The 22,094-nt window shown below is 50.6% G+C and overlaps 2 protein-coding genes across 2 annotated transcripts; one reads left to right on the top strand and one right to left on the bottom strand.

Annotated features, from left to right (window-relative positions):
* Window positions 1-952: 952 nt before the first annotated feature.
* LOC126036883 (uncharacterized) lies at window positions 953-21,872 on the bottom strand. The gene is made up of 7 exons (XM_049797098.1): window positions 20,957-21,872; window positions 19,976-20,049; window positions 19,847-19,879; window positions 10,649-10,786; window positions 3,215-3,342; window positions 2,225-2,286; window positions 953-1,896 (listed from the first exon to the last, which is right to left on the bottom strand). The coding sequence occupies exons 1-7, from the start codon at window positions 21,870-21,872 to the stop codon at window positions 953-955; spliced, it is 2,295 nt and encodes a 764-aa protein (XP_049653055.1).
* Window positions 3,023-6,419, top strand: LOC126036826 (olfactory receptor 14C36-like). Its single transcript, XM_049797035.1, has 2 exons — window positions 3,023-3,211; window positions 5,460-6,419. The coding sequence occupies exon 2, from the start codon at window positions 5,484-5,486 to the stop codon at window positions 6,417-6,419; it is 936 nt and encodes a 311-aa protein (XP_049652992.1). The 5' UTR covers window positions 3,023-3,211; window positions 5,460-5,483.
* Window positions 21,873-22,094: the final 222 nt, after the last annotated feature.

Here is a 22,094-nt window from a genome sequence, read left to right as displayed (position 1 = left end):
ACAGCTGGCACAGCTGACCCCAACTCACTAGGAGATATCCCAGACCGTATGACATCATGCTCAGCAAAACAAACTGGCAGAGGAAGTAAGGGGTGGGCAGAGTGTTGGAGTGATGGCGTTTGTCTTCCTAAGTAACTGTTCTGTGTGATGGAGCTCTGCTTTCCTGGAGATGGGTGAACACCTGCCTGCTAATAGGAAGGAGTGAATGAATTCCTTCTTTTACTTTGATTGTGTGCCCAGCTTTTTCTTTATCTATTTAACTGCCTTTAACTCAACCCACCAGTTTTCCTACTTTTCCTCTTCCAATTCTCTCCCCCACCTCACTGCTGGGGACTGAGCGAGTAACTCAGCAGTGCTTAGTTGCTTGTTGGTGTTAAACCATGACAAACAGATACTCCACAGCTCTCTGGGACACTATTCCAGTGCTGGACTGTCCCCCTGGAGATTTTTTATTATTATTCTTTATGTCAAGATAGTCAAGCATTACAAAACTCAGTGCAAGACATCATAGCAGGAGAAGAAGACCTTCATGTCTTTTAACTTTTTTTAGCTGATTGCACGCAGGGACACTGTAGATAGTCCATGGGGTCTAGCAAGTGATTTCTCAAACCTGAAGGTAGTCATCTCTTCATCGGTTGTGTCACCCTCTGGGCTTCATTGACTACAGACCATGCTTTGACTGTTTCCCTTTAATATTACATAGGTCAGACACAGCTTGAAGTAGCTACTTGCATTGAAATACTTAGGGGCACTGAAGATGCTCTAGAGTACAAAGATATCATAGTGGGGCAGGATCTAACAGGAATGCCTCAGGACACCTTTCCCCTTCTTGAGGAGGATTAAAGGCAGGCTGGACATGTAGTTTTCTTTGAGCAAATATGGGATGCCTTTGTTCAGGCAACCAGGTACCCCAGTGGAACATCTGGGACTATATTTCACATACTCTGTAGTATCACTTTGTCCGTAAGAGTCTCTTCAAGGCAATCCTCACTTCCTTATTCCTCAGGCTATAGATGAGAGGGTTAAATGTGGGGGTCACAATTGTGTAAAGCAGGGCCAGGTATTTGTCAGCATCTACAGAATCCCTTGACCGTCGCTTTAAATAGGTGACTGTGGCTGAGCCGTAGAAGAGCATCACCACCCCGAGGTGCGAAGAGCAGGTGGAGAAGGTTTTGTGCCTGGCCAGAGCTGAAGGTATTTTCAGAATTGCCCTGATAATTTGAATGTAAGAAATAACTATTAAGGAGAAGGGAAGGATGGCAAATACCAGGATGATGGTGTACAGCATCACTTGGTGCCAGAAAGTGTCAGCACAGGCCAGTTCCAGCAGAGGGGGAACATCACAGAAAAAGTGGTGAAGGTCATGGGACGCACAGAAGGGCAAAGTGAATACCTGGTAGGTCTGTCCGACTTGCACCGGAATGACAGCTATCCATGACCCCACCACCAGTCTGATGCAGAGACCCCTGCTCATGATGAGGGTATAGTGCAGGGGGTCACATATGGCTGTGTAGCGGTCGTAGGCCATGGCAGCCAGGAGAAGGCATTCGATGCTGCCCAACAAAACCAGGAAATACAGCTGGGCAGCACAGCCAAGGAAGGAGATCCGGCCATCTTCCATCAGGAAACCCACCAGCATTTTTGGCAGAGTGACTGACGTGTAGCAGACCTCCAGGAAGGACAAGTTCCTCAGGAAGAAATACATGGGGCTGTGGAGGCTTGAGTCCACCACTGTGATGAGAGCAATCAGGCTGTTCCCTGTGAGGACCACAAGGTAGATGACCAGGAATACTGCAAAGCACAGGCCCTGCAAGCTGGAGTGGCCAGAAAATCCCAGAAGAATGAATCCAGATCCAACAGTGTGATTCTCCAAGCCTTTTCTTTGGGACATTTTCCCTATACAGAGCAATTCAAACAACAGGCTCTTAGAGGATGCTGATGGCCTGTCCACCATCACACATACTGTCAAGCCTAGAGAAAGACTACAAACATCCACATACAGGTGATTGCAGGGTTAGGCGAGCTTGACCAAGATTGGCATGAATGTTTGCAAACCTAACATGGGTTGCTCGCTGCAGGGAGGTTTGTAAAGAGAGGAGAGAACAGAATCCTTGACCCTGAATGACTGGGTTTTGTCATCTGCAGAAAAGAAACTTGACTTTCTTTTTTAGAGAATAGATTACCTGGTGACAGATGAGAAAAAAGGCAGAAAAGGGATAAATACTAGCCACTTCAGCAACAGTCTTGCTTACACTGCTTGTCCGGATCTTGTAAGAGCCGCTTTTACTGTAAGACAATTAAGAAGAAATAGGGTGCAAAGGAGGAAAGGGAGGAAAAGGGGAAGACAGAGCGAGGCAAGACATGACTTGATTCTTAGACCTTAGTGAGAGAGATCAGTCCCAGCTCTCCTCTCACATGTAAGAGCTCACCCCCTGATGCTGTGTCCACACACAAAGATCTGGGAGACTATCTCAGATCTGAAGCATTAATTTCTACATGGTGAAGGGTGAATCCCATCAGAAGTAAACCAAGCTGCTATCTGCCAGTGAATCCAGTGACACTGAGGCATGCATGAGACATTTTAACAAGACAGATCAGCAGCAGTTTATGCATAGATCACAAGCATAAAAAACCAACCAACCAACCAACCACCTACCAATCGACACCCAGTTCAACCCTGAGCAGCCATCCCCCCAACCCCACTCCCCCCAGTTTATATACTACACATGATGTCACATGGTATGGAATACCCTGTTGGCCACTGTGGGTCAGCTGCCCTGGCTGTGTCCCCTCCCAATTTCTTACGCCCCTCCAGCCTTCTTGCTGGCTGGGCATCAGAAGCTGAAAAATCCTTGACTTTACACTAAACACTACTTAGCAACAACTGAAAACTTCCGTGTGTTATCAACATTCTTCTCATACCTAACTCAAAAACATAGCACTATACCAGCTACTAGGAAGACAATTAACTCTATCCCAAGTGAAACCAGGACACTCTGCCTGTGAAAGGGGAAATAACACTGCTGGAAAGAAGTGTGTCTCCCCAGCTGAGGGAGGGAACATCAGTGATTATTTCAGCCTGTTTCCCAGCAGGTTCCCCTGGAGCCCCAGGGACACCTGGAGGGAGCCCAGAGGGGGCAGAGAAAGTGCTGCCTTGGACTGGTCCTCTGCTGCTGAGCTGGGCTGGGCTTCTGGGCTGGAGGGAGCTCATTACAAGGAGACAGTGCCGCAGAGAGACAGCTCTGTCCAGGGCAGCTCCTCTGCAAAGCACAGCAGGGATGAGGGCACTGTCTGCAGGCACTGCGAGCAGGCAAGAGAAGTGTCAGAGAGGTTGAAGGCAGTCTGAGGTGGGAGGACAGGTGAGAGCTCACTGCGGCAGAAATCGTCACAGACCTTGACAGGGTAAGTCTAGGGCTGCAGGGCAATGCCGATGAATTCTTGGAAGTGTCTCCTAGACATGGCACGTGCCAGGGCTGATAGGACCGGTCAGGATGTTTCTCCTTGCTTTTCTCTGGTGTGGAGGAGGAGGACCTGCTCCAGAGCAGGGCTTCCCTGCTTCACCCTCAGAGGGACATTGCAAGACAGCTTCCTTCTCCCGGCAATGGCTACAGCTGTGTGAAGGTGGGTTGTGCACCCAGGGGTGCCCACAGCTGTCCTTCCAAGCGGGTGCCCTGGAGCCCAGGGCGATGTGTGCTGGGGCAGGGACTCTGCTGTCTGCCAGTGTCAGCTCTCGGCCTGCCCAAGAAACTCCCCATGACCATGCAGGGAGAAGTTGTAGGTGGAAGGCATGACCCCCAGCAGGCTAGGGCAGGGCAGAGCAGGCCACGGTCCTGCTCTCAAGAAAGTGTTGCATGGCTCAGGGCTTCTCACAGCTTCAGCTCTACCTCCTGACATTGTTAAGGGGGGGTGTTTCTCAAAAGCACATCAGCTCAGCAACAACTTCCCCTATCCAGCCTTATGAGGTTCTCTGTGATCTGGCCTTTAGCCCCTGCACAGGCAGAGATGCCCCCGGGTGGTGCCCTGCCCCTGCAAGGCGTTTGCAGGCAGAGGTGAACACAGAGCAAGTGGGATGGGGTTTGTGAGCACTGACAGGGAGCTGTGCTGGGGCCAGGGAGATGGCTCCCGGCAGGAACAGCTCCAGGCAGCAGAGACACAGGCAGGCAGTGAGAGGGAGCTGCTGCCAGAAACGCTGGGGAGGTGGATGTGGGCACCTCCCTGCCATCCCTGTGGTGCAGACACCTTCACCTGTGCAACTCCTCCCTGGTCTCCTTTCCCAGCCTAAGCAGAGCCTCTGCCCTCCAACTCCTGAGGTCTGAGGCATGCATTGCCCCTGCAGCAACCAGAGCCCAGAAAAGGACAAATCCCTGTGTCTATCTTTGTGTGTCCCTCCTCCCTTGGCAGGAGACTGTGGCCTTCCACTGTCATCCGTTCCTGCCTGTGCTGCCCTGGTTCTCACCGTTGGATTTGCTGAGTCAGTGTGGGAGGCGGGGGTCAGGGGTGGCAGGTTCCTCTCCTGTTCAGATGCCGGCCCTTTGGGTCCTGCTTTGCAGATGTGTCTATGGCAGCAAAGTGCCCAAGTCTCCTCCGGGCAGCTTCAGGACATTCAGCTATTTCCCTGGGGTGTCCTGCTGGGCTGCAGGGTGCCCTCCAGAAGGGCACAGCTCTCCCATAGTATCCCATAGTGCTAGGATCCCCATGGAGAAGACACCTCAGTGCTAAGGCTGTGGAAATGCTGTGGGGCAGCTGTATGTGGGCAGCTGCAACAGTCCCTCTGTGTCCTAGTCTGGGAGGGGAGAGATGAGGTCCTCCTCAAGAGGACCTGAGAAAAGCCAAGGAGTCCGGCATCTGCTCTTTGAACCTGGAATCCTCTGCTCTCAGCAGCATCCAGTTTCTTTTTAGGGGAACACCTGAGAGGGACCCTCCTCCAGCTCCAGGCTGCCAGCACAGGGCAGCTGAGACCAGGACTGATAGGCAGAGCAGCTCTCCTCACTCTGCACTAAGGGACTGTCCCTTTGCCTCGCAAGATCCACAAGATTTCACTCGGAGTGCATTAGAAATGTCAGGGATTTCAGTCATCCAAACCCACTCCTAAAAGTGGCAAGTGCAACTAGAGCGAAATGAACAAAACAGAATCCCCTCAGCTCTGTTCTGCAGTTGGGCAAGTGGAAAACTGCAATGCTGAAAAGCTCTTTGATACGTCACGAGTGCATTCAATTTGAGATCAGCCTGTGTTCCTAGTTCCCTCTCACTGCAGAGCAGGAAGGGCTGCTCAAGAGCCCACGACAGAGTCCCTGCTTCCAAAGCCCCCTCAGCCAGCAAAACCTGGTGCTCAAGTAAGAGAGCTACAGAGAAGTCTTCCTAAAATGAGGGAGTCTGAATGTGGGGTTGTAATGACACATGCAATATGTTTTGCTCAGAGAAGTCTGGCCTAACTCACTAGTGCATTTTGCTCCTCAACAGATAACCACACACGGAGGAAGCAAATGTCCAACCACAGCTCCATCACTGAGTTCCTTCTCCTGGCATTTGCAGACACACGGGAGCTGCAGCTCTTGCACTTCTGGCTCTTCCTGGGTATCTACCTGGCTGCCCTCCTGGCCAACAGCCTCATCATCACCGCTGTAGCCTGTGACCACCGCCTTCATGCACCCATGTACTTCTTCCTCCTCAACCTCTCCCTCCTTGACCTGGGCTCCATCTCCATCACTGTCCCCAAAGCCATGGCCAACTCCCTCTGGGACACCAGGGCCATCTCCTATGCAGGATGTGCTGCACAGGTCTTCTTTGTATTCTTCTTGTTTGGTGCAGAGTATTTTCTTCTCACAGTCATGGCCTATGACCGCTACGTTGCCATCTGCACACCCCTGCACTACGGGACCCTCCTGGGCAGCAGAGCTTGTGTCCACATGGCAGCAGCTGCCTGGGGCAGTGGGTTTCTTGATGCTGTGCTGCAGACTGCCAATACATTTTCACTACCCCTCTGCCAAGGCAATGCTGTGGACCAGTTCTTCTGCGAAATCCCCCGGATCCTCAAGCTCGCCTGCTCAGATGCCTACCTCAGGGAAGTTGGGGTACTTGTAGTTGGTGTCTGTTTTGGATTTGGGTGTTTTGTTTTCATTGTGCTGTCCTATGTGCAGATCTTCAGGGCTGTGCTGAGGATCCCCTCTAAGCAGGGACGGCACAAAGCCTTTTCCATGTGTCTCCCTCATCTCGCTGTGGTCTCCTTGTTTATGAGCACTGTCATGACTGCCTACCTGAAGCCCCCCTCCATCTCCTCCCCATCCCTGGACCTGCTGGTAGCAGTTCTGTACTCAGTGGTGCCTCCAGCAGTGAATCCCTTCCTCTACAGCATTAGGAACAAGGAGCTCCAACATGCACTGAAGAAGCTGATTCAATCAGTAATCTTTCAGAAGCAATAAGCTACCTGTGCTTCTTCACAAGTGATTTCCAATGTATCTGGGGAGCCTCCTGTACTTTGGGTATTTTATCTGTGATAAACATATTTGCCCAGTGATGTCTGCATCTGCTCCACTTGCCCAGAGGCAGGAATCCAGCCTGTCTGACCCAGAAGTCTTTGCACATGTGTCTGGCACAATGGCACAGCTGTCCTCCCCTGTCACGTCTCTGTAAGAAAAGGGGATTTTCTCAGTTCTGGTGTCTGGAGGTTGGTCTCTTCTTCCAAAAGCTGAGGTCAGGAACAGGCTGAAGAAATTTGCCCCCTACGAGGCTGAGCTGCTGTGTTGGGGTTCTCTGGGGGCTGAGGGGAGGTGAGCATAGGGTGATGATTTAGAGAGTGAGGCTGGAGTGAGCTTTCACTGGTGGCCTCACTAATTGGCCACTTCCAGCACTGGCCACTCAGCACGGGTTTATGGGTGAGTTTTGGTGCACAGCCGTTTCCCTCCTCCTGCTGGGCTCACTGGGGGAATGGCCAGCCCTGCTCAACCTCTCTCTTTCTGCAGAGCCTGACAGACCCTTGAGCACGGTTGTCAGCAAAACCCCACATGGGATGCGGATGGGGCTGGATAGGTTCCAGGACCTGGAAGAGGCTATCTCAAGGAAGAAGAACAGAAGGGGGACAGGGCACAAAAGGATATAATGGGGCTCATGCAAGAGAAACTGTTCCTCACACCGAATACACCCTTTGCCATGCTGTGCCTCCACAGTGGGTCTGTGGGGGGACGTGTGAGGCAGCGGGGCTGGCCCAACACAGGACAGGGCACTGACAGGGGCCACAGAGCAGCTGCCAGGGGATGACCACCTGGAATTGGTGGCTGCAAGAAAAGTCAAGAGCAAAGGCAAGAGCTTCAGTTGCTGTGTTAGAGACCAAGGCTGGACAAGGAAAATGCACGGCTGCTTCTGAAAGAGCATGGTGATCTAAGAAACAGCAGAGACTAATGGGCCTGAGGTGCTCAATGCCTTCTTTGCCTGAGTCTTTACTGAAAAGGTCTCCCAGGCCTCTCTGCTCAGGGAAAGGGGTTCAAGGAGGAGGAGAGCACGTATCGGCAGGAACCTCATGAAATGCCACAAGGACAAATGGCAGTTTCTGCCCCTGCAGGAGACTCATCCTGGCAATGGCACAGGCTGGGGGATGCCTTTCTGGGAGCAGCCCTGTGGGAAAGGTCTTGGTGGGCAGGGAGCTGAACAGGAGGCAGCCATCTACCCTGGCAGCAAGGGAAGCCACCAGCATCCTGGACTGTACGACCAGGAGGTCAAGGGAAAGGAATTCTCTGGAATACTCCTTCCAGCTTTCAGATCCTTAGATCAGGAATAATACTGGCAAGCTGGGGTGGGTTTAGCAAAGGGCCCTCAGGACAGCCAAGGGCTGGAGCGCTTTGCCTGTGAGGAGAGGCTGAGGGATCTGAGGCTAATTTGGCCCAAGGTCCCCTCCTGACAGTGAGGTACACATCAATCCAAGCAAGATTCAATTACTTTAACCTGCAGTGCTGTCCAAAAAGGCCTTGCACAGACATGGAAGAGGCTGAGGATCTCATGGCCTCACTTCCTTACTCCTTTCCTGGTAAGATCTTCCCCCAAGTCTCCCTGGTCCTTGAGACTCCTAGCAGCCTCTGTGGTAGCAAAGCTTCACCCATGGGAGAGCAAGATGCAGCTGGGGAGCACTAGTGCCAGTTGGACACAGGCAAGTGCATGGGTCCAGAGGGGATGCACCCAAGGGTGCTGGGGAAAATGACTGGTGTCATTGCAAGGCTGCTGTCCTTTGTCTTTGAAATGTCACAGCAAATGCAGGGAACATAATGATCGTTGTTAGAAAGTCCAGCCGGTGGCCAGTTTCTAGAGGTATCCCTCACAGAGAAGTGCTTGGGGCAATGTTGTCTGACATCTTAAGTGATGGCCTGGACAATAGGACAGAGTTCACTCTCAGCATGTTTGTGGATGAGACATAACTGAGGGGAGCCCTTCATTGAGTAGGGGCAGGGAGGGGAACTAGGTGATGCCCAGAAATATCTCCCACATTTAATTACTCAATAAATCTTTACCCGGAGTTCTCTGGAGTTCTCTGTAAAGACAATATAAGGAGAGGCTGAAGAAGAGGTGGGAAACACATCAATAAGGATATAGTATTTTTTTCAGAACAAAATTTTTCCACTCCGAGCAGTGGTAGGAAAAGCATTTTGATGAACAACTCCATCTGAATATGTTGGCAGAGGGAAATTACTGTAGTGGACTCATGTGGTCCTCCCAAATGAAAACATAAAAAGAAAAAAATAATTATAACAACTAAGCCAAAATATCTGACACTCTGAAAATGAAGATTGGTTTCAGTTATTGCCTAGAATAACGTTTCAGTCGGTTTCAGCTCAAGACTAAAAGACCTACGTTCAGGTCTGGATTCATTTGCCCACATACAGAGGCTGTTGCTGTCTGAGCTGCCCCGGGGTTACAGATGTACCTAGAAGGTACTTGGAAATGTGACCCAAGGTGCCCTTCGGGAGCATTTAGCTGGTCACCAGGAGCTCTCCAGGCTTCTTGGTGGAGACAATCTCTCCGTTTATTCCAAAGGGAAGTCTAGACAACTCCATTAGATGTAGACATAGGCACTGAGGTGTCTGGTGTTGGGTAAGGGCAATCTTGTCCTTTTCTTCACCTAAAAGACAGGGACAATTCATGTGCCCCTGAGGGAATGTGAAGGGAGTGTGTCTTGCTGATTTAGGGACTCCTTCCAGAAGCACTGGTAACACAAAGATGCTGGCCATGCAGAAACAGAGCGTTTCACTGAAGATGGCCACCCATCTTCTCTGTAACAGTTGAGAGAGATGAACACCTCAGAGTGCGACTGGCTGTGTGAAAGGGTGAGCAGTGGCAAGGACAGTCCTGGGCAGGGAGTGTGTTAGGGCACCGAACTCCATGTGAGACACAAACCTATTGTATTTAATGTTATAGGCCTGATTCTGACAGAAAGGTGCAGGAAAATGTCAAAAAAATAACAAGAAGCAACAAAAAAATTTAGGAAACAATTTAAAGGGAAGGAAATGTTTTACTTGTGTGGTGGGTTGACCCTTGTTAGATGCCAGATGCCGACCAAGCTGCTCTATCCCTCCCGCTGCTCTATCGCTCCCCCTCCTCAGCTGGATGGAGAGAGAAAAATATGACAAGAGGCTCGTGAGTTGAGAAAAGGAGAGGGACATCACTCAGCAATTACCTTCACAGGTGAAACAGGCTTGACTGGAGGAAGTCAGTCTATTACCAATCAAATCAGAGTAGGGTAACAAGGAATAAAACCAAATCTTAAAACACCTTCCCCCCACCCCTCTCTTCTTCCCGGGCTCAAATTCACTGGGGAATCAGTGAGATTGTAATGTAGGTATGTTCATTCAGTGCTGGGCAGCACGGGGGGGTAGTCCCACCAAAGTCGTGCATGCCTGACTTGGCAGTTTGCTTCAAATTTATACAATCAAGTGTTACATATTCACAATACACCTATACATATGCATGACCTGTCCCCGCTTCGTATTAAAATGAGTTCCGAGAGGTCATTTCCATAGTTTCCTCCCAACGGCACTTGTGCAGGGCCTCTTTATGGTGGTCGTCTGGTGTTTGCAGAGATGAAGATAGACAACTCCTCTTCATCACCGCTAGTAACCCCTTTTCTTGCACAGGCTCAGTGGTTTCTTGGTGTTCAGCCAAGCCGCAAGACTAGTATTGGCTGGCTCTTGGGGACATCTCCTGCTTCTTATCAGGAACTGTCTCTGCCTCAGCTAATTTCAACTATGTAAGTGCTAAACATCATCTTTCATCCCCCTTTATTATATTTACTGAGATTCTTTTGAACCCCCTTGTCTCAGTCTGCCCTTGGCCCTGGTGCCACATCCGAGGTGCGGCTGTCTTAATGGGTGTCAATGCCCACCACCTTGGGTGTGGACAGGGGGAGCTCTGCATACCATGGCAGAGCTGTGAGATGAGTGGAATAAGAGCTGAGGTGAGGAAGGACAGCTCCCATGGGTTATTTGGTGAATGGAGACACAACATGCTCAGGAGACACTGACAGAGGAGATGAGAAGTGGGGGATTCCTCCTGTGATGTCAGGGCAGCTCAGATAAGTGTGGACACTCTCTATGGGACAGGCAACTGATTTAGATGGGAGCTTCTGTGTGAGTCAGCTTCCGAATAGACCATCCAGTCTGATGCTCACCTGGACCTGCAACTCCCAGAAGAGGAAGAGCTGGTCAGGGATGTGAAGGCTGGAGTCAGCCTCGGCCATAGTGACCATGAAATTGTGGTCTCCCAGATCCCCAGGGATGGGAAGAAGAAGAGCAGCAGAGAGCAGACCCTGCACATCAAGGAATGAGAATTTGGCCAGTTGAGGGCACTGGCAGGTGGGGTCTAAGATGGCAGTGTCAAGGCCCTGAGCAGCATCACCTGCGACCTCCACCCACACCTGTGTCCATGGGACCAGGTGACGATTGAAGCCTTGGCCTGAGTTTCAGCCCCAGCTTGATCTATGCTGAAGGGCTACTGGTCTCCAGACACAGCCATAGACACAGCCTTGCCTGTCCATGGACCTTGTTGATTCAGACTTGCAGGCTCACTTCCCACCTTGACTCTATGGGTTGCACAAGGGAAGGACTCTGTGGGCCCTCCAAGTGCCAGAACCCAGCTGATTCATGGAGGCCTGGGGCCTTTCTGCTTCCTTCTTTCTTGTCATCACTTGGTCAGGTTTTGGGAGGAGAGGAGGGAAAAGCAGGGGTGGTTTCCAGGTGCCAATGATTGAACTGGGGGAGCAGAGCCATCACATGTGACATGATCTAAAGGCTAGGCCAGTTCAAAACCGTTGTCTTCTGCTGCTGTCTCAGAGGCCTTAAATCTTCAGCAGGAACCTGGCAGCTCTGGGATCCCTCCATCTCCCTCTCTTGTAGCAATTAAGCTGATAGTGCCCCAGTCACAGGCTTGCTTTCATTTCTCTTTGCAGCCTAAAGCACCGCATTGGTCTACAGATATGGCAGGAAACTTGCATCAGGAACCCACTCCTGTGGACAACAAGGTGGATGTTCCCAGGAATCTCAGGAGGTGTGGCATACCCATAGCTGTGTTCAGGGAGCTGTATTCAGAGAAGACGTTGACACTGTGCAAACACTGTACAGCAACAGCTAAAACACTGGTGTGTGATCAGCACTGTTTGAGGCACCAATGCAAAACATAACACCATAGGGGCTGCTACAAAGAAAGTTAGCCCCACCCCGGGCAGACCCGGGACACTTGAACCAGAGTCCCAAAAATGGACACAGTGGTGTACAGGTGGTTTGACAAGTGATGGGCAGGGGAGACAATATTTTCCCTCACTCTTTTGGCGAGGCTCCTCTTTCTACTCTCCAGGACACTGTTGGCCACCTTTGCTACAAGGTAGCCTTGCATCATGTGGATCACTGCTGGATTGTGTTTTGTCTTCTCTCCACCACCAGGGCTGTTTCCTCAGAGATGCTCTCTGGCCAGGCAGTCCCCTTCCCCTGCCACTGCAGGCTGTTAGTCTATCCCAGGCACAGGATCTGGCCTTTGTCTTTCTTGTATCTCACAACATTCCTGACGGGACAGTCCTTCTGCCTGTTAGGTTTCCCATGAATGGCATCCCAAGGCACAGGAATGGTCCTCCCAATATAGCACCATAAACAAACATGGTGTGAGTTGCCTCCTCTGGGTCATGGGTACAGGTGTTAAACTGCACAGCACCCAGGAGAGTCCCCTGTGCAGCCCCACAATACCCCAATATGTCCCACTGGCCTGCAGGTAGGGTATGGCCCCTTCACCACTGTGCTCTCAGCCTCATCATCCAACTGGTGTTTTGCCCATCTCTTTGTCTATCCATCCAGACCGTAATGTCCTAACTTGAGCAGAAAAATATTGAGGGAGACTCTGCCAAAAGTCTTGCTGAAGTGGAGGTAAATGACATCTACTGTGCTCCTCTCGTGCACAAATGCATTTCCTTCATCATGATGGCAGTCAGGTTGGCAAGGTCTTATTTACCCTTGGGAAGTCCATGCCAATGTTCTCCTTTTTTAGGTGCCCAGAAATGTCACCCATGAGGAGTCATTCAATGGCACACTCCTCATCAAAGTGACCTTGTACAGCCTGCGGTTCCCTGGGTTGCATTTCTGGCCTCTTTAGAAGATGGGCGCAACATTGGTTTGTCTTCACTCTTGAGAGACCCTTACCAATTCCATGACCCTTTACAGAGGACATTCCAAAGGAATATCAGTCTTTCCCTGTAACTTTGTTACCTCTCTTCTGCCTGCTCTATGGTGTAGTTAGTTTCTCTAGTCTTTCATGTAGTTGCACCTGTCCTGATAAAATGAGCATTAGTGAAAGTCATCTTTTCAGATGCAGACTGCCTAGGCAAAGGCCCTTTCCGTTATGCTCCACTTCTCTCCTTCCCTTGCTCTTTGTTCATCAAGATACCTCTCCCCTATGCAGCTGCTTTGAGCTTCAGGGAGTTAAACGCTTGCCTGTCTTCCAGTAGTCTAATAGTCTGTTTAGCCAATTCTTTAATTGTGTTTATATCTAACTTTTTCATCTCCAACACAAACATTTCTCATAAGATTATCCCGTGTAGAAAGACAGCCTCATCACGGGCACCTTGTACTTCGCAAGTTGTTGAGGAGTGCTACTTATTGTTTATGAAATTTCTTCATGATTTTCTTTGCTTTGCTTGCAAATAGGAAAAATTCTTCTGGGCCTGTGTGCAGCTGGTTCTCTAAGTAGAGCAGGCGGGAGATGGTGCAATGGAGCTGTAACCTTCAGCTGTAGAGATCAGTGGAGAAGTCTGAGGCAAGGAACAGAGATGTAAGCCCCAGGTGGCCAATGTCAGAAGTGGTGAGGTTTGAGAGGTGAGGAGCAAGGGTGTCCATACAGTGTCAGACCTCAAGGGACTGCTTTTTGTAGCTGTCCAGACCTCCTGAGGAGACACTTTGGATCATTATCACTTGGAGAATGCTTCTATCACCTCTTCTCTAAACTGAAGAGTAACAAAAACTCTCCTTTAAAAGTAAAAAACAAAATCATGGGTATAGGTGCAATTTGAAATCTTCCTCCTTAACTACACTATGAAATTTTTCTAATTAGCTGTACAAGTCTTGCAGACTAGGAGAAAATTTCAGGAAGAAACAAGGCTCGTTAAAACTTTCTGTATCATAATGAGCCCCATGGTGTGTTTGAGGCTGAGTCCATGAACCTCAGCTACTGAGAGCAGACTGAAAGAATCTTCTCAAGAAGTCAAAGTCAGAAGAAAAGTACCTTGAAGAATTAATGGACCCCACTGAGGGCCATTACTGACAAAGCCTCCCCAGAGACTCAGAGCAGATACTTGGAGGCTGTGGTTGCAGGTAGGCAAAAGCACTGTGAAGGTGGCTATAATGCTGAGAAAATATTTGGTTTGTTTTATGAAGCAGAAAGGCCAACCCTGATCTCCAGGCCTTGGGAAGACAGATCCTGTCCCTCACAGGTGTGTCAGGGCTCTTCCTGGGGGCAGCAGGATGTGAGGGTGAGCAATGCCAAGTGTAGGAAAACTGCACAGTGTATCCTGGTTTCCCCAAGCAGTGGTGAGGAAGAAACTAAGTCCAGAGCCTCAAAACAAGTTTTACCTGGTAGGCCTCCATGGCAGAAGCTACTGTCAAATCCAAGGTGACAAATCCCTTGGACCTGTTTGGCCTCTCAGCCTTGCCAGAGCACTTGGCCATCTCTCCTGCAGGCTGTCATAACCTGCCCCATGCCTTACCTCCTTCCCTTCAGGCTGTTGATGTCCATCTTGCTTTCCCACCTAGCTCTCACCCCAGCATTTCTGTTCCTTCACGGATGTTTCTCCAGCCTGGCTGGATTTTCCTTGAAACACAAGGCCATGGGCTGATCTGGGCTCTCTCTGGGTGGCCTCTTGCACCACAAGGCTACCCTTTGAGTGCCATTTCTTTCTCAACACATGCAGTCTGAACCTTCCAAGCTGCATTTTGCGCAAGTTTCTTTCTCTTCCCACTACCAAGAAAAGCTCCATCATCTCTGAAGCCACCCTTCAAGCAGGTGCACTCTACTACTATAGTGTCCTGAGCCTCCGCTTCACCAGGCGAAAGAAGCCCAAGTCCCTCAGCCTCTCCAAAGAGGCCCCATCCTGGCAGATGTGCTCTGGGACCACTCCAGTTCTTCCCCGCTCCTACAGACTGGGTAAGAACTCCACACCCAGACACACTACTCCAGATGTGGCCACACCAGTGCTGAGGCCAGAGGGATGAGAACACCCTTGCCTGGGTGGCCACACTCCTACTAATACAGCCCTGTATGCAGTTGGCCTTATTCACTGTTTGTAGTGTTTGCTCTATCAAACGGCATTTCAAATGATACTGCACAGAGGCTGCGTGCCTTTCTTACTGGGGATGTAAGAAACCAGAACCTCCAGGTACAGAACAACCACCAAGCCACGTGCCTGCTGCTGTCCCGTCATGTACTCAGGCAGAAGAGGTGTGAGAACCCATATCCGAGGCCTTGTCCTGGACGGGCCTACCAGGTACTTACGGAAAGGGATTCTCACAATCAACATGCTTCTGCTGGTCTGCCAGAGGCACTGGCAGATGTGAGCATAAAAGCACATATCCCAGCCATGAGTCAAGGGCTGACCTATCAGCTCCTTCAGAAAGAAGTGACCTCACAGTCCCTTTCCCAGCCTTGTTCCTGCTGCTGGCCTATCAACTCCAAGGACAGAAGGGACCTCCCAGCCACCTTCCCAGCCTTGTGCCTCCTGCTGTCCCATGAGATCCTGAGGCACAGCTGACCTCACCAAAGCCATTCCCACCCATCTCCTCCTTGTGGCCTACGAGCTCATCAGATACAGGTCACCTCACATTCCTCTCCCAATGCCATGCAACTCTTCTGGGACCTCACAATCCCTTTCCCGGTCCCACGGGTCCAAACAGCTTAAGTAAGGTTGAGGAGAGGTGACCAAGATGAGGGCAGTAGAGCATGGGAAAGTGAGCTTCAGGGATTCAGTGTTCAGGCTGGAGCTTAGGGATTAGAGCTTACCTTTCAGGGTTGGGGATTAGGCAAAAGTTTAGGCAGAGAGTTTGGTGTTCTGCTGAGGTTCCCTGGCTAGTGTTTAAGGTGCGGGCTAGCATGGTGGGTTAGGGTTTTGTTTAGGTCTGGGGTGAGGGCTAGGATTAAGGCCAACATGTTAAGACTAGGGGTAGAGGCTAGGGACTAGGCTGAGCAACCTGGTAGGTGTAAGCGTAAGGGTTTTTGGGTTGGGGATTTGGCTTAGATGTCAGCTTTGAGGTTAGGGATAGCCTAAGCTCAGTTAGGTTAGTAACAGTGGATTACTGTCATGGGAAGAAGTTGTGTTTAGGCGTAGGGTTAGGGCTTAAGGCTACTAGGTAGAGATAGCGTAAAGGCTTAGCAGGAACTTTTTCACAGTCAGTGTTTTCACAGCAACGTCCTTAACCCATTTTACCTCTTCAAAATCTTTCATGTCTGTTGGTCAAGGTCCTCTTCCCTGCCCCAAATCTCCCATTTCTTTTGCCCAGGCTCCTCCTGCCCTCCCCAAATGAGTCATCTTGTTGAGGGCAGCTTCCTGATGACCTTCATGACCTCAGAGTATCTCTCTCCCTGTTGCTGCTGACCAGTCAGAAGTGACCTCACAGCCACCATCCAAGGGGATATACTGTCTGCCGTGCTTGAGAGACCTCTTCACAGCCTACCCAGCAGCACTGGAGGAAGGTGATGCCCTGCACCACCCTCGAGGTTCCCTGCCTGCAAACCCACTTATACATCCGAAGGATTCCTGCATCACTTTTCCCAAATGGCTGCTTTAGTTACCACAGGACAGCTTGGATGCCATGGCCACCTCTGTGCAGACAACTGAATCAATAGCAGAATGTAAATTTTAAAACAATGTGGAAGCCTATGCACAAAAAGAAATCTATGTAATAGCAGAAAAAGTCTTGATTTCCAGCTTTTAAAGATCTTTTATGAAATTTTGCTCATCACGGAGGGATGCTGCTGGCTTCTCAGAGGACTTTGTACCACTGATGGAATTCATTCCTGATCGTCCAGCCAACTTCCCATGCACTGCATCGTCAAAGTCTTCAGTCAAGATGTCAACAATCTGCTCTAAGGAGACTATAGGAAACCAAGGACTTGCAAAAGTCCACATACACAGCATGCCCTCCTTTCCCCTCCGACATGGATTCAGCAATCCTTTTCTTGTTCTTCAAGCAATGGAGATGGCTACAAGAGCATTTTCCCTGTCACCTTGCCAGGGACTGAGATGAAGTTGGCCAACCTGTAACACTCCCAATCCTCCTTTTTGCCCTTCTTGAAGATGGGCTTGAGATTTGCCTTTTCTGAGGATCTTGGAAACACCCTGCTCTCTCTGCCCCTTCCAAGATGTTTGAGAGAGGCCTCAGGATGACACCAGCCAGCTCCACCAGCACCTCTCTGCTGCATCGCACACCAAAAGCTGTCTTTATATCCCACACTTGCAGGGGAGTGCCCAGGACACCACACATGCCAGGCCAGGTCCTCTGGGCTGGTTCAAAAGAGAACCAGAAGTGATCTCTTCCTGCAGGCCAGCAACTCCCATGGGCTCTCCGTGCAGCTCACAGCTTCCCTGAGCATTTTTCTCAGTGTCCCCCTCCCCCAAACTTTCTAGTCCACAGGCTGTAGATGAGAGGATTGAACAGGGATGTGAGGATGGTGTAGATAAGGGGCTTTGTCAGCCTCTCTCAGGAGGGTTCTTCTGGGCATCACACACCCAAGGATGAGGGTGTCGTAGAAAAGCGTGGCACTAGTGAGGTGGCAGGAGCAGGTGGAGAAGTCTTTCTGCCTGCCCGTGCTGGATGGGAGACGTTCCTCAGGGTGGCAGCTCTGATGCACACAGGATGACCATGTGAACAGGAAGGGGAAAATGGGATCTAAAAAGCAGGTCATGATAACAAAGAGCATGAGTGTCATATTGCCAGCGTGTGAAAGCTCCAGCAATGGGGTGAAATCACAGAAGAAATGGTCCACTCCACTGGGGCCACAGAACAGTATCTGGGTCATGACTGAAATGATTACTGTAGCTGACAGAAATCCCCCTAGCAAAGGAGATAGAGCTGTCAGTTCCTGAGTCTTGTAGAGGGCAGGAGGTGGCACACAGCCCAGTACTGATCATAGGATGTGGTCACCAGCAGTAAACACTCTGTACATGCAAAAGGACATGAGGTCCTTACACCTCCAGTGCCTCGTTGCCTCCTCACCCACCCTCCACAGAGCCTGCTCATGAACCTGGAGACTTCCTGGGGTTGCTGACAAAAGACTTTTTCTGTTTCCTCTCCCTGAGCAAGCAGTTTACAACTTCCAACACAAGGTCACAGCTCTTGCTGACTCCTCTGATCCTAAATGACAAAAGCTAGTCCAACCTGTTGTCTGTCACATAGAGGACCCCAACAAATCCAAGCTTCCCCTTCATACAGGGGACATAGTCCTCATCCTCCCGGCTGCTCCCTGGGCAGACCCTGTATCCTCCATTGCAGCACCAGAGCTCAGCAATGTCCTTGATCATCCCCATTGCAGGCTGTCCTACACTGTCCTATGCCTGTGCTGGTTTCCCGGCAGACTTTAGCTGCATCCCCTTTTCCCCACCACACTTGGACCTTGGGAACTCCCAAGCCATACTGATGCCCTTCTGTCCTTACTGGCTGTTGCTTCAAACACAAAGCTGTGGTTAAGCAAGGATTGGTCAAGGCCTGTGAGTTGCCCACAACCTGTCTGCCTTCTTCCAATACACTGATCATGCTCCTCCTGCACCCAAACTATTACAACCCCACACTTGCTTGAATCTTCTATTTCTCTCTGTATGCAAGCACTAAAATACCTGTCCTCCTTTTGCCACCTCAAAATCAAAACTCAACTTATTTCACTTCAGCAGGATGCCCCGCTACCCCTGCCACCACTTCCAGTCTGCTACCAAAGATGTGGACTGCTGTGTTGCATATATTTATGTCTTGGAAGAGTCAATGCTTCTTTTTTTTTCCTTTTTTTTTTTTTTTTAATAGATACTGATAGACCTGGGGAAATCTCAAAAACACATATTGATGGATACCAGATACGGTCAGGGCTGTATGTATGGGGGCACATATAAATCATCTCTGCACCTGATGTGAATTATTTCTATGGTCAGGGAGATGCTTAGAGCTCTCCCTCATTTGAATGCATGAAGGGGAAAGAAGGGCAGCATCATTCAGGCTGGAAGGGACCTCAGGAGTTTTTTGAAAAACCTCCTGCTCAAACCAGGGCCAGACCAAATTACTCAGGGCTTTATCCAAAGGCACCTTACTCACTTTCTGGGATAGAGCTGGCACAAACTCCCTGGGAAACAGCTTCCAGCATTTGGCCATCCTCACGTTGGAAAAATATGTGCACTAACCCCCTTCGTTCAGCCCGTTGCCTCTTGTCCTTGTGTCTTGTACCATGGACACGAGCCTGACTCAGTCTTCCAGGGAACACTGCAATGCTGCTACATGTTTTGCCCAAGATCTTCTTTTCTCCAGGCTGGACAAGCCCAGCTCATTCAGCCTTTCCTCACAGGCAAAGTCTTCCTGCCTCGGACCATTATTGGGGCCCTTCGCTAAAGTGTTTCGTTCCTATATTGGAATCTGAAATCTGGACACAGTGTTTTCTATAATCCCTTCCCTCCATCACCTGCCCATGGTCCTGTTCATAAAGCCCAGGGTGCTCCTGTCCTTCCTTTCTTCCAAGGCACAAGGCTGCTTCCTGTCCATCTCGCTGCCCACCAAGACCTTTCCAAAAGGCCTCCTCCCAGCCAGGCAGCCCCCAGCCTGTGTCATTGCCAGGGTTCATCCCCTGCAGGGGCAGAAACTGGCATCAGTCCTTGCGGGAATTCCTGACTTTCATGCCAATGCATGCTCTCCTCTCCCCTGAAGCCTTTCCCTGAGCACAGGGGCCTGGAGACCATTTCAGGAAAGACTCAGGCACAGCAGGCATTCATTCCTTCAGCCCCAGCTGTGTCTGCTGTTCTTAAATCACCTTCCCCATTCAGCAGCAGCCCTGCATTTCTCTTGTTCAGCCTTGGTCTCTCAGAAGTGACCAAAGGTCTTCTGTTTGCTTCTGAATTCCCTTGCAAGCACCATGTCCAGGTAAGCTTTTCTTTTCCTACACACGTACCTCCACAACAAAGACAATAGAAATTCATGCTTTCTACCTGTTCTGACCCCTGCTGCAGTCTTGTACCAGATGGCACTTTGCGGATAGTTCTGCTCCAGGGTCTGTGAAAGTAGAGAGGCTGGACAGGGCTGCCCATTCTCCTAAACCAGCCCTTGGACCAGCAGGAAGATGGAGATGGCCTCACAGCAAAACTCACCTGTAAATTTGGGGTGACCAGCAGGTGCTGGAACTGGCCAGTGAGAGACACTGGGAGTGACAAAGACCCTGAGCCACCTCCCCTGTCTCTCCACACCACCAAGGGCAAAAACTGGCCTCCTCTTCTCACCTGCACCTGCATGTCTTCCATGCTTTCCACAAGCTCTGCCTCTGCACCACAAATCTTCAGTGTGAGTCCTTGCCCTGCATGGTCACACACTGCTAGTTATACAGTGGTATTTTTCTCTACTGGTCATTTTCCAGCCCAGCACAGCTCCCCCTAAACTCTTAACACCTCCCTTGACTTTGCTGCACCTCCCCTGCCCTTTTCCCAATGTGGCCCAGTCTGGCATGGCCCCACAGCAGTGCCCACCACAGGGTGCGGCAGAGCTCTGGGCACTCACCCCACAGCCCCAGATCCACTGAAGGGCACAGCAGCTCCTCGGGAGTGGAGAGGGGTGAGCTCAGGATGTAGGGGCATCCGAGGCACAAAGCCTGAGAAGACCCCCATCTATGATGGAAATGCTGCAATGGACGCCAGCTCTGTGTCACACAAGTGCCCGCTGCCTGTCCTTGCCTGCGACCACAGGCCTGCCACACAGCAGGACTCTAACCATGCTTGAAGAGCACTCAGGCCTTCCACCAACCAAAGGGTTCAGAAGGAAAGCATGGAAGTGGGAAGAGAGCAGCTCGGGAAAGACCAAGCGCTGGTGCTCCCTGGCAGTGCTGCTGTGCCAGGACTCTTTTCTTCTTCCCCTCTGCACACAGGCACTGCTCCCTGCAGCTGCAGAGCAGGTCTTGGAGGGAGGATCTCAGAAAAACAAGTCTCTGCAGGGCCCTTTATTTTGCTTAAACTCACAGAGAGTACAGCTCTTCATTTGCACATCTTCCAGGTCACAGAAAGCCTGGATATATCGTGAATTAGAATCCAGAGAAAGACAGACATTTCTTTGTGGAAAGCATGCAAATGAATTAAGGAAAGCAAGAAGAGCAAAGAAAAATTACATTCAAACCCCCAAATCACCGTAAAAGAAACCAGAAAAACGGCTGGGCCTATAATGAGATAAGTACTATGCAGAAGACAAGAGGCAGTTTATTCATTTGGAAAAACATCCAGTGATTAGTTTTCTCAGGGCATCCTTGATCTCATGGTTTCTCATGCTGTAGATGAGGGGGTTCAAGGCTGGAGGCACCACTGAGTACAGAACTGCCACCAGCAGGTCCAGGGATGGGGAGGAGATAGAGGGGGGCTTCAGGTAGGCAAACATGACAGTGCTGATAAACAAGGAGACCACAGCGAGGTGAGGGAGGCAGGTGGAAAAGGCTTTGTGCTGTCCCTGCTCAGAGGGGACCCTCAGCACAGCCCTGAAGATCTGCCCATAGGACAGCACAATGAAAACAAAACACCCAAATGCAAAACAGACAGCAACTACAAGTACCCCAGCTTCCCTGAGGTAGGCATCTGAGCAGGCGAGCTTGAGGATCTGGGGGATTTCACAGAAGAACTGGTCCACCGCATTGCCTCGGCAGAGGGGTACTGAAAATGTATTGGCAGTGTGCAGCACAGCATAGAGGAACCCACTGCCCCAGGCAGCTGCTGCCATGTGGACACAAGCTCTGCTGCCCAGGAGGGTCCCGTAGTGCAGGGGTTTGCAGATGGCAACATAGCGGTCATAGGCCATGACAGTGAGAAGAAAATACTCTGCTGAGATCAAAAAGATGAACAGAAAGACCTGTGCAGCGCATCCTGCATAGGAGATGGCCCTGGTGTCCCAGAGGGAGTTGGCCATAGCTTTGGGGACAGTGGTGGAGATGGAGCCCAAGTCAAGGAGGGAGAGGTTGAGGAGGAAGAAGTTCATGGGTGTGTGGAGGCGGTGGTCACAGGCTACGGTGGTGATGATGAGGGTGTTGGCCAACAGGGCAGCCAGGTAGATGCCCAGGAAGAGCCAGAAGTGCAAGAGCTGCAGCTCCCGTGTGTCTGCAAATGCCAGGAGGAGGAACTGGGTGATGGAGCTGCTGTTGGACATCTGCTGCCTCTGGCTGTGGAGCACTGAACAAGGAGGCAAGGGCAGTGACAAGTTAGGGTATTATTCTCTGACCAAAATCAAATCCATTTCTCATAATACATGTTCACCAGATTTTTACCATTTCAACGAGATCTCTGTTCAGCTGTGTGGATGGAGCTCTGGTTGGTGCTGGCTGAGTGTGCCATGACTAGCAGGACCTCTGTCTACTGGCTGCCAAAGAGT

Source organism: Accipiter gentilis, unplaced genomic scaffold (assembly GCF_929443795.1).
Source record: "Accipiter gentilis unplaced genomic scaffold, bAccGen1.1, whole genome shotgun sequence".
NCBI lineage: Eukaryota > Metazoa > Chordata > Aves > Accipitriformes > Accipitridae > Astur > Astur gentilis.
Note: the sequence above shows the minus strand (reverse complement) of the source record. Positions and strands in the feature narration are given on the sequence as shown.